The sequence below is a fragment of the Platichthys flesus genome, chromosome 6, assembly GCF_949316205.1.
Source record: "Platichthys flesus chromosome 6, fPlaFle2.1, whole genome shotgun sequence".
Lineage (NCBI taxonomy): Eukaryota > Metazoa > Chordata > Actinopteri > Pleuronectiformes > Pleuronectidae > Platichthys > Platichthys flesus.
In genome coordinates, this window is record NC_084950.1 from 8,403,266 (window position 1) to 8,415,003 (window position 11,738).

At 41.4% G+C, this 11,738-nt stretch overlaps 1 protein-coding gene across 1 annotated transcript; it reads right to left on the reverse strand.

Annotated features, from left to right (window-relative positions):
* Window positions 1-751: 751 nt before the first annotated feature.
* Window positions 752-9,361, reverse strand: ehf (ets homologous factor). Its single transcript, XM_062390750.1, has 9 exons — window positions 9,178-9,361; window positions 6,320-6,432; window positions 5,584-5,841; window positions 4,405-4,449; window positions 4,275-4,319; window positions 4,126-4,188; window positions 3,963-4,007; window positions 3,692-3,887; window positions 752-1,778 (listed from the first exon to the last, which is right to left on the reverse strand). The coding sequence occupies exons 2-9, from the start codon at window positions 6,420-6,422 to the stop codon at window positions 1,679-1,681; spliced, it is 855 nt and encodes a 284-aa protein (XP_062246734.1). The 5' UTR covers window positions 6,423-6,432; window positions 9,178-9,361; the 3' UTR covers window positions 752-1,678.
* Window positions 9,362-11,738: the final 2,377 nt, after the last annotated feature.

Genomic DNA, 11,738 nt, shown 5'->3' on the forward strand with positions numbered 1-11,738 from the left:
GCAATCAGTCGCTATTATCTCCGGCTGGTCTGGAGCAGTCGCCGACTCACCGTCTCTGTACAAAACCCTGTTTACTTTATCCAATAATCAACGGCATATAAAATGACAGCAAACTCCTCTAATCAATGACTGTGTCGTGTCACAGAAAGAAAGAAATGAAAAAATCAGTATATATAATTGAGAAATTCTCCTTAGGTCTGATATTGATGTTTAGTGCAATATATTTATAGATAAGGAATACTTAAATGTGCACCTCACTGAATCAGGAGTTGTACATAGATGTCGGACATTTAATTGGTCCCTCTGTGTAAATTGTGGCCCCCTCATGGCCCCAGATTTAGAAAAATTCTAGATCCGCCACTGAAATAAAACAAAAACTCATTATTATGAACTTTGCAATGTTAAATCACTGTGTTCAGCTCCGGTCGTCACAGTGCTAGTTTGTGAAGCTGATGTGTGTCAGAGCAGACAGACAGAATCCAGAGTTATGTAACGACGGGCAAATCCAGAAGCCAGCAGGACAGATAGCAGCGGAACGCGGTGGCAATCAACGGCAGGCTATGTAAAGAGGGGAAACCAAATCAAGATGCAGCAGTGAAGATTAGACCCAGATTTGCCAACACAGGTCACAGAAAGGAGCCTTTTTATTTTTGACACTGCTTTAATCTGGTTGGACCATCGAGATGAATGTGGTTCATCCAGAAAACGGCACGCACTGGCAAGCGATCAACTGTGTGGCATCTCACACTGTCATGATAAAAAAAAACACAGGAATGATCAGCACTAGCTCTGATTGCATTTGGCTGAGATGTGAGTCACACTGTGTGGACGGTTTTTACTGATCAACTCTCGTAAAGAGCAAGCTGCTCTACAGGTTCGGAGACTGGAGCCAAAATGCGGATTTATACAGCGCAACTTATCAGAATAATATCCTGCAGTCGATTAAATGACCCAGGAATTGTGTTTTTCTTGATTTACACAATCAGACAAATAGTACTAAATGACTTTCATAAAGTAAAAAAGATCGCAAGCTTTATTTATAATAAACATCAACAAACATGTACACACTTTCATTTCAGTTTAGTGAAAGCAAACAATGAAATGAGGCAAGAAAGACAAACTTCCTATATGCAGTTATTTTACTGTTATTATTTAAACTTTACTTCAATGCTACACGGTGCATAAACCACTTTCTTTTATGATCATTATTTATGTTGAGTTAATGCAGTGATCAAACATCTTTCCCAAAGGACACTTCACAGTATCGATATCATAAAGACAGATTTGTGTGTGTTTGAATTCTGGATCAACTCTTTTTTTACGGTAGAAAATATCTGATTTAGAGAGAAAGAAAAGCAAACCAGCATCTGTCATGTTTCCTGTCAGGTCCTGTCAGAGTCTTCATTCATCTGATTCTTCAGTAAATAGGTTTGAGGTTCGACTGCTAGCATGTATCATAAGCAAAGGTGTTTTTTTTTTCAGTAAGGCACAGTAAACAACATCTCAGTGCATTGTCACAACAAAAGGGTTCATCTAAAGAATAAAAAAAGGCAAACACACAATCAACAAGAACGTGTAAACACTTCAAACACATCGTCGTTAGAAACAGTCAATTCAAACCATAACAAAAAGTCACATTTTTACACACAACATCAAGTAAAACACATATAACATAACATCACTTCTCTGACTCCCTCCATCCTCGGGCGTTCCTTCCAAACTTGTAGACCAGTCTGCGTCCGTCTACTCGTTCTAAGATCTCCCTTTTGTAGTAATATCTGCAACACAGGACATACGGCACTGACTCGTGAATCAAATTCAATAATTAATTTGTTACCGATCATTTGAATCATTACAAAAAATGTCAACATTCAACTGACAGTTCAACTGCTTTACATTCTTATTTGTTATCTGACATTTCAAATGCTTGTAGCTGTCTGTCAGTCAGCTGTCTGTGTGCCTTTACATGCACAGCTTGAGGATAATTCAACTTTAAACTGAACACTTAAATATATAAGGGCGAGCTAAGTGTATTGGTCTTAAGCTCATGGTGCAAGTGCAGCTGTGAAGCATGTTCACTTAATTCTAGTGACATAAAAAAGGTCACCTCTCCATGGGCATCGTTAAAAAAAAAAAGAGGATGGATTAGGGCAATTTGGGCATAACATACATAAACCAATTAGAATTCCATCTCCCACTTTCTTACACACCAGGGGAACTTGCACCTCGGTGGATCCATTGCTGATAAAATGGTCGATTTGCTTGGTCGTGAGAGACACAACTTTTCTGCATAGGAAAAGGTTTCATTTGACAAGCACACTAAGCATGTTGTGGATGCGCCCATTCAGAAGCATATTACTGTCTTAATAACTCAACCTTGATATATGGTTTCTGGCAACTTGCCAAGAATGCACACCCCACTTCGTTTTAATAGAAAGAAAACATGTGCACAAGTGGATCTGACATTTGAACAAAGAGGGTGATACAATGTAAAATAACGACTAACTCTGGGGAGAGGGCCTAGGGGATAGAGCGGGTGCTCTGCAACAAGAAGGTTGTCGGTTCGAATCCCACTCTTTCCCATCTGCATGCCTAAGTGTCCTTGGCAAGATACTGAACCCCTAAGTGGCCCCTCATAAATGTTGAGTGTACTAAAAATGTAAGTCGCTTTGGACAAAAGCGTCAGCTAAATGACATGTAATGTAATGTAACTGGCAAAGATGTGCACCAAGGCCCTTGATGCTTTACGTGCTACACTTCTACAGATTTTAACCGGTTTTCAGCTTTCACTATTCAAGGGACACATGACCAAATTTCACTGGAGGGTCTATTGCTTCAACTGACACTTCAAACAATTTTAGTGAATTAACTACAGGAGCCACTTCAGTTAATTAAAGCTTAAAGTTAATCGGAAACTCCCACTCATAATCTCTCACGCTAACCATTAACATCTTAAGACGTGTTTGTTTAGAAAGTTATTAGCTGATAACTGAATAAGCACAAAAACGATAACTTGCATTAACAAGACATACAGCAGGGGACATTATTATTATGAGAACATTTTTGGTCGTCCTTTGCCTCTGTTTTCTCTGTTTGGTGATCATCAGCATCAAGCTGTGAATCCTCCCGCTGCACTACAGTAAATAGAAAATCTGCTTTGTGGTCACAGTACCTGCAGGCGTCCTCTAGTCGATCCCAATGGTGTGCGGTGCATCAAGATTAAACTCATTAGATTTGTTTATTTGGATGTAAAGCTGTGACTGTTGCAGCAACAGCAGCAGCCGGGAAGATATTCTGAGGAGAACGGCCATTTCGGTTCACTTTGGGGAAATAGTGAAACATTCACCGCTCCTAAATGGGTCCATTCGAGGTAATCAGTGGTTGGGAATGGTAAATGTGGGTTTTTAAAGGGGTTGAGTTCAATGGTTTTAGATGTGTAACTCTCAATGAGCCCACCAATAAGTTCCTATTAAGTCAATTGAATGAGCAACAAACGCAGTTTACATTTTATTTGCTCTTCATAGAATTAAGCCTTGTGTGAACGGAGGATGATGTGTTGAATGTTTGAATGTATTCAAAGTTGCACTTGCTTGGAGAGAAAGTTTGCATGAATGTACTTAAAGGATAACATTTAAATGACCAACATTGCCTTGTTCTGCTGTGTGTATGTACGATGGCCAAGCAGGTTTACCTCATTGCCCGACTTAGTTTCTCGTAGGTCATGCTGCTGTTATTCTTCTTCTTGCCCCAGAGCTGCGCCACCGCCTCGGACTTCAGGAAGCGGAAGACGCCCTCCGTCCGATCCTCCCACTTGATCAGCCCCGGGTTTCGCTCTGGGCTCAGAAGAATGTCCCTGATGAACTCCCACAAGTGGGTCCCCCTCGGGTCTGTGGAGGGTCGGCCCGCAGGTTAAATAGTTGAAAAAGAAATGTGATTAAAGAGAATATATTTGTCTTACTTACTGTGTTTTCTGATCTGGTGGGGACGGCTGTAGGATCTTTTTATGTCTGTGAATAAGAAAGGACATCATTTTGAATGCTTATGTCGATTTGACAAACTGTGACAGTTTGATTTCCGTTAATGCAATAGTCAGAATTTATGTTGGTTGTATTATTAGTTCCTTACCAGGACTAGAAGGGGTGGGAGAGGCGACTGGTGCGAGAGGGTGAATGATGGGATCGTAGATCTCTGAGTTAAAGGGGGAAAAATTTAGAGGTACAATTTGAAAAATAAACCATTTGTTTCATGATTTGTTTCAAACATATTTCTCGTACCTCCGGGTGGATAGCTGACATCTGGAAATGGACAGGGGAAATCTACTGTAAAAGAAAAAAAAAGGTAAGATGAAGCAACATTTATATTTAATTTCTTGTTTTTATTTGTGAATGAGTTATAGAGTCTTACACTCTGGTTTGAGTTCCAGCTGTCCTAACTCTGCATGGCACTGGGCTGTTTAGGGATGGGAAGATTTTCTTTTTTTATTACTTGCATGTATCAGACATTTAACGTAGCAGTATTATGTACTATTTTAGGATCAATTATTAACTATACTTCATCAAATCTCTATGAACCAAGTCACTACATCAAGCTCTTAAAGCCTCTTTAGGGCCTTAATTGCATGTGAGTCATTCTGAGATTTCATGCAGCACTGTAAAAAAAACTGTTGTGTTCATTAACCGGATATTTACACATTGTTTCACAGCCTTACAGTGCCACAACATTTTACTGTTTCGATTCTCATCTATTTCTCCTTCAGAAAAAGAAGAGACCTTGATTAAAATATTGCATCTTGCGCTCTCGTCTCGTCTGGTTGTTTCTCACAATAACAAAACAGATACACAAGACAGTTTTCAACCAGACGCAACAAGGCTACTCTAATCAACGTTTTGTAGCGCTAACAATCCGTCTTGCACAACACCATGACCTCAATTATTCTGTGGAAATTATAAACCTGCTTCAACAGCCAGTTCAACAATGTCAGCTGGATGAAAATGTCAGATACTGAGCTGGTTTTGTTCAGACAGTAATGATAACAGCATTGCGGTTTGGTTTACCTAGGAAATTTCCCTCAACCTGGAGGTTAAACCTGTTGTGCCTGGTCTCGTGTGGCGTTGTTATGAAACGCCATCAAGTTCTGATGTGCAGTTGTCATTTCGGACATTTTTGTTCTTTTTATTTCCTCTTAGCCACATTTTTTAATAGTTCATTAAAAAGGTGAAGCCTCAGGACTGTAGTTACTTTAATACCTCTCTACCTCCAATTTAAAAACAGGGGATGAGCTCACATCTCTGCCGGTGTCTCAGCTTCACACCCCCTCTGTGCTTTGCAAGAAGAACCACTCCAGCAAGAGCAAACAAAAAAACATCATCCCCGTCGCTCTGAGCGCTCCTTCACCTCTCCCCTGCCAGGCAGCGTGACCCCTGGCCGACTCTATGATTCCTTCCCTGCATCGCTTCATCAACACTGCTCCACAACAAGCTCAAACCAGCTCCTCTTTTCATCTGGACCAATAATCTTCTTTTGTTTAGCCCTTTTAGCCCCCCGCCCCCCACCCCCACCCCCTTCTCAGACAGTCGGACGCACCGCTCCACTTGAGCTCTGTGAGGCTGTGGAAGAGAATGGTTCCCATGCTGCCAGCGGTGCGGATGAAGTCCTGGTAGCTCAGGCTGCAGAGCTGATGGCCGTCCATGTCAAAGTTCTGGAAGGGAATGTTTGCGGCATCGATCTGGTGCATGTCCAGGACTTGTTGCAGCCACTCCCACACCTGGTACTTGCTCCAGAACTGAGGCTGGGACTCGTGAGACCACAGGCGACTTGTAAAACCAGACATCACCATCGGCACTAGAAACAGACGGCAGCAGTTAGCAATGTACGAACACACTGTAAAGATCGTATTTATTCAGATCAGTGAATTAATCTAGCTTTAATGTAAATTTACATCTGATAAGGGAAACAGGAATCCCACCACCGAAGGTATTTGTCAATAATTAATCTGCAGAGCAGTTTACTGAAAGAGCTGCTGAGCTACTCAGTCGGGGAATCTCTAATTCATGTCTTGCGTGAGCTAAGCTCTGGGCTCACCAGGTGAGCAATACATCAGTTGCTAATTGTTGAATGATTTTCATTTTCCATCGTTTCACAACCAGCGAGAGAGCGGGACTGATGAACTGAGAGATGATTTGCATATTTTCTTGAGGCGTTCTGAGGGAAATGTTTCTGACAATTTAATTAACCGATTCATGTCAGTGGAGAGTGTATGAGGCTCGGAGGTCTCAGAGCAGGATTCATCATGTGGGTTTTGTGTGGGTCATATCCTCACCATCAGGGTAGGAGTTAGTGGGACTCCAAGGCGTGGTCAGCATGCTGTCCAGGTTGGTGGTTGGAGTGATGCTCGTTGCAGCGTCTAAACTGTGATGAACCATGGCTGAGGGGCTGAGGCAGAACAGGAGTCATAGAGTAATTTAAAATGAAACAGTAATCTTTACAAATTGACGGCAGCCAATTACAGAGCAAACAACAAAGGTAGAACATACAACCCTTCCAATGGTTAAATGGTGATTTTTACTTTATATATGATGATTGTCTTTCATTCAACTGGAGATTCGGGTCCATCTATATCATAAATTATCCTTATTTCTTACCCAGATTTTCTGGGGTCATTTATGAAAAAAGAAAATTCATGTAGTATATGTTAGTATTTGTTATTTTACTAGCAGCCACAGGAAATGAAGTGTCAGTTCATCACAATCAGCACTAGACATCTTCTGTAAAGCAGCTGCTCAACGAATCGATTTTGGGTTATTACTCTTTTATTCCTGCTACCATGGTAACCACAGGACTGACCTGACCCTAAAGCTTCAGGATGAGCCTTCATCGTTACACTGCATAAAATAGTTCTTCAGTGCATTGGACTTAGTGCTTTTCAGTGGTGAAGTTGAATACTGCATGCAAATGAAAAGCCCTTGTGTAACCCCCCCAAGTATGAAGGAGAAACTACAGTGGTCTTTAGGTTATTTAGAAAAAACCTGCCTCTCTAGACAAAGTGTGTAATGACTCATTTAAGTTGATTACAGAAAACATAACTTTGAATATTAAATTCTACTTCTGCATATAAATCTCTCTAAATCATTTACGCTGCAAGTTAAAAACATTTATGTGGCTGCGTTTAAAAATTTACCAAAAGGCACTAAACATTAACTAAGAACTCTACGTGGGTAGTAGATGGGTTATTTGAGCTGTTTGAAATACAGATAAGTGGATAAGTTAAATCTTTAAATTAGCTTTATTTGTTCTCACACAGTCTAAAGCATACATTTACATATGTTTCCCTCAGCTCTGGAATCATATCTGTTTTGAGCCGCTATGCTTTTAGTACATTAAATGCTCAAACTGAACTCATGCTTCTGAAGTTATTATATTTTCTACAGTTCACACATTTACACTCAATGCTCACACAAGTGCTTCTTTGTGAGCTGCTTTGAATGTGCATGGGCTGCACTCCCACTCCTGCTGCACGCCTACAGTTATTACTCAGAATTTTGCGCTAAACACATAAAGATAAAGGTTTGCTTCAGACCCAGCGTCTAACATATTTGCATCTCAAAACAGATACAGCCTGTCAGAAGTTATTCCCCTGCACTGAGTTGTCCAATCGGAGATGGAGAAGTGTTAAGCACATAACAGCAGAGTCATATTTGACACTATCTGGTTTGGAACTTGTTTTAGGTTCTGAAGGTTTGAGTCATGAGACAAAACATAATTATTGCCAACACAAATGAATGACTGCTCTACATTCTACAATCTGAATTATAGGACTTGTATCAAATATTCCATTATTCTGCTGTTCACACTATCCCTGTCTCTTTCAAACAATTCAAATAAATACACTCTTTCTAAAATTACCCCCAAATTGTCCTGTGACATCTAAATCAAGGCTGACTTCATCATATCATAATCAAACTAAAAGGGCAACATGATGAGAGACATCTGATCCATATATCTGCACAGTGAAAGCAAATCTTTACACAATGATCCTTGCTTCACCTACTTCCCAGGAGAGCCTGGTCACACCTTTGTGTTGGGTTATTAAGAAAATTACACCAAGCCTTGTCGCAAGTTCTAGAAGCACATGCTGTGCTGCCAGATCTACAAACAGGGGAATTAATCTCCTTTAATCCCCTTTACCTGGTAAATCAATTTCAAAACAAAGTATTTTCGCCCGCGGACAGGTGACACATGCTCTCATTCCAAAGTAGGTCATCTGCCAAGTCCGCTTAAACACCTTATCTTGTGTTAACCCTTGACGTTGTTTACGTCTACCGAACAGGTATCAACAAGGCAGCGAGTAATTTCTGTCAATGGCGCAATCACGGAGCAGTGCTGCAGGGAAGGAGATGAAGACTTTGTCACAGTTAGTGATCGATATTCTCTTAGCTGAGTCATGGTGGAAGAAAAAAGAAATCCCTGCTGCATATGGGTTTGATGACGTGAGGACATAATTGATACTTAAGCACTGAGTCGACTCTTCAGAAGACAAATGGTTTCCTCTCTGGCCTTATGATATCATTGAACTTGTTGAGATTCTGTTTAGATTCTCTCGATTATTGCTTTTTCTATTTGAATTCACTCTCTCAGTGCATGCAATGCTTTTAAAACTAACCTATCATCAAATCTGATGTTGATGCCTCAGCACATGCGACAGAGTTGTTGGTGTTGTGAAACCATTGAAAAAAAATCATGTGTACAGGGCGAGATATTGAAGTAAACATACACATTGTACATAGTATTGAAGGAAAAAGTTATATTTTTTTTATGGAATCTGATATTCTCAGTGAATGTGAGCAAATGTCTCAAAAATGTCCGATGCTGTTCACTACAATGGTCCACATGTGTATTCTTTACTTCTATATTTGAACGTTTTTGCAAGAACAAGATAGCCCGAGGCCTAAACCCACCTGAAGAAAAACAAATCCTGAATCTTTCATGATGTGAGAACAACTTGCTCCACATTTTAAACAATGTTCACATCTGCACAGGCACTTTGACCGAAACAAGCTAAAAGAAGCACCCTGAGTTATCAGAATTAAAAAAAATGACATGGCATTGAGAGACACTGAGCGTATTAGACCGGTCTTGTTTCTGAAAAGCTGTTTTCCCAGCATCAATATAACAGCCTACCGGAGCAGTAGAGTGATGTCCGACCAGGCCTGACAGAGGTCTCACGTAGATCTGCTCTCAGCTGAATAGAGATCAATGCCGTGTGTGGAGATTCCAATACCTTACAGGACCCGTGTTTACAGTGAGACGAGACGAGTCCTTCTGCTGCCCAAACATTTGAATTAACAGAGGTATGCAGGCGCACTAGGTGCTGCCCTGCCACAATGGCTGTTTTATCCTCCTAACTTCCTTATCATGCTCCAATTGGCTACCTGCTCTGGCTCATATCAGGTGAGTATTTGCATGATGAAACACCCACACACACTGAGACACCAAAAACACACACACAACTTTTATATCCCCGATTGGCACCGTTCCCTTTCACTGTTTGAGAAAAGCGCACCCTTGTGAGGAGCCGTATTCACAAGGCACGGATCCAAACACTCACAAGCCCACAGAGGCTGCGTTGAATTGCTTAAAGTCATTGTTCGTGCAGTTGCTTAAAATAGTGTTTAACCTTTAGAGAAAATTCCCCCCTCCGTGTTATTGTGTAGCACAACATTTGTTTTCCTTATTTCATCATGATGAACGAGGTGCTGACAGTTTATAGGTAAGAGGACCTGAGAGAATTTGTTTCTTCCCCTTTTTATTTTGAAAGTCGCAGAGACTGGCAAAAGAAAAGAAAAACTGTCTGTGTACCTGAAAAGACTGTACGAAAATCCATTTTACAAATGTGTCATATCCAACCATCAGTGGCCTCATTCAGCTTTAATCTTGCAAGTTAGCGTCACACTTTGTGTGCGCTGTGAATGGCTTTTTGAGGACAAGTTTATTTTCCCATGGAACTACGGATGACCTCACTTTGTGGCTATCAAACTTTGATCAGCTGTATACATTCCAACGACATGCAGCGATCCACAGGTGTCTGAGTGGAGACTGTCAGGTTAATAATTAACTTTGGCATGTTTCCTACAAATCCAAGTGAGTGCCGCACAACAATGAGAGGAGTGGAGAAACAAAAAACTCCTTTGTTAGGCGTGCATTCTTTGCCAGCGTTCACCCACACGTGAACGTTTCGCTGTCAGGAACCGTGCACTTTGCCGGTTGACACTCTGTAAATGACATGATACATTGAGCTATGTCAATGCAAACAGTGTAATACACAAGTAGTCATCAACTCCAATGCACTGCAGGGCTGTACCAATATAGAAACACTTTGTAAATCATTGCTTTCTGTAAAGTTCCTCAAAGATTTCAACCATTTGGTTTTTTTTTCCCCGTCAAGTTCAGAGCCTGTCTCTCCCTTAATCAAAACTAAACACTTTCTGTGCACAATTAACTGGGTTTAAAAAAAGCTTTTTAACAGAACTTTGCCACCTTGTTATATATATGTATATATATATATATATATATTTGCTGTTGCACTGCACACACAGCGATCAGAGGGAGTTCAAGCAGCGTGTTTTTGCATGACACCAATTAGCGGTTAGGTAAAATGTAACATGTTTTGATTCGAGATCTAAATGCGATGTGTGGCATTGTGCTATTACAGAACCTCCCGGACCTGAGGCACTGATGGAGGAATGTTGATAGTTGAAGTGACTCGGAGCAGGGTTGAGTTGTTTAACAGGCTGGAGCGCGGGGAGGCCTGTGACGAGAAGTGTTCCAGGTTTCGGAGCAGAGTCGCGTGGGGGGTGAAACCTGACGTGATGCCGAATTAGATAAACTCAATTATTTTTGCTTTTATTTAATATTAGCGCGTCGAGCCACGTGATAGTGTAGGGCCAACTCCGAGTCTTAATGTTTACTCATCTCGAGAGAGAGCCGGAATAAAACATGCATCGCACTATTAAACAGCATATCTTATTATCCCAACGGGCCGACATTAATGGGCTAAATTCATTCCATAGATCCCTGTGATCAACACTCTGGCCTCTGTGCTCTCCACTCTGAGTTTGCTTTGAAATCTCTCTCTCTCTGTGTGTGTGTGTGTGTGTGTGTGTGTGTCTCTCTCTCTCTCTCTCTCTCTCTCTCTCTCTCTCTCTCTCTCTCTCACTCTGTCTGTCTCTGTGTCTCTCTCTCTCTCTCTCTCTCTCCCTGAGCATTTGGGACTTGGACTCCTGCCCACAGCTCATTCTCAGAGGTAATGAGGGAATTCAGAGTAAGCACGATTATTCCCCCTCATCTCCCCGTGCACGCCAGATCGCTAAAGTCCTAATGGTAAAAAAGAACTACAACTCCTGATCTCCCCGCGACTCCTTGACGCCATCCAACCTGCGCAGGTTAAGGAGAAGGCGCCCGTGGCCCTCTCTACAGCCCGTCTGCTGCCTATTTGTAACACAGGTGCTATTTTCTGGATTTTTACCCATTCTTTTTCTGAGACGGGTAAACCGCCTCCAGGGTGCAATATGGGACCTGAACTTCATTCGCCGCTGTCCCACTGTGAAGGCCTGCCACTGATTTTTATTGAAGTAAGATTAATACGACCATCAGCACTGAACTGAACTTCTCATTATGGTCACCAGTGTGGCCTGCTTCTCTGCTTCTTCTCTTTTTGTTCTTTCTCTATGAAACCCTTTTTT

Excerpts from the sequence above, each read along its gene's own strand:
- ehf (XM_062390750.1), bottom strand. The coding sequence starts at position 6,422 with ATGGTTCATCACAGTTTAGACGCTGCAACGAGCATCACTCCAACCACC. Across the intron at positions 5,842-6,319 it reads CACTAACTCCTACCCTGATG|TGCCGATGGTGATGTCTGGT; the intron begins GTGAGGATATGA and ends GTCTGTTTCTAG. Across the intron at positions 4,189-4,274 it reads TGTCAGCTATCCACCCGGAG|AGATCTACGATCCCATCATT; the intron begins GTACGAGAAATA and ends CCTTTAACTCAG.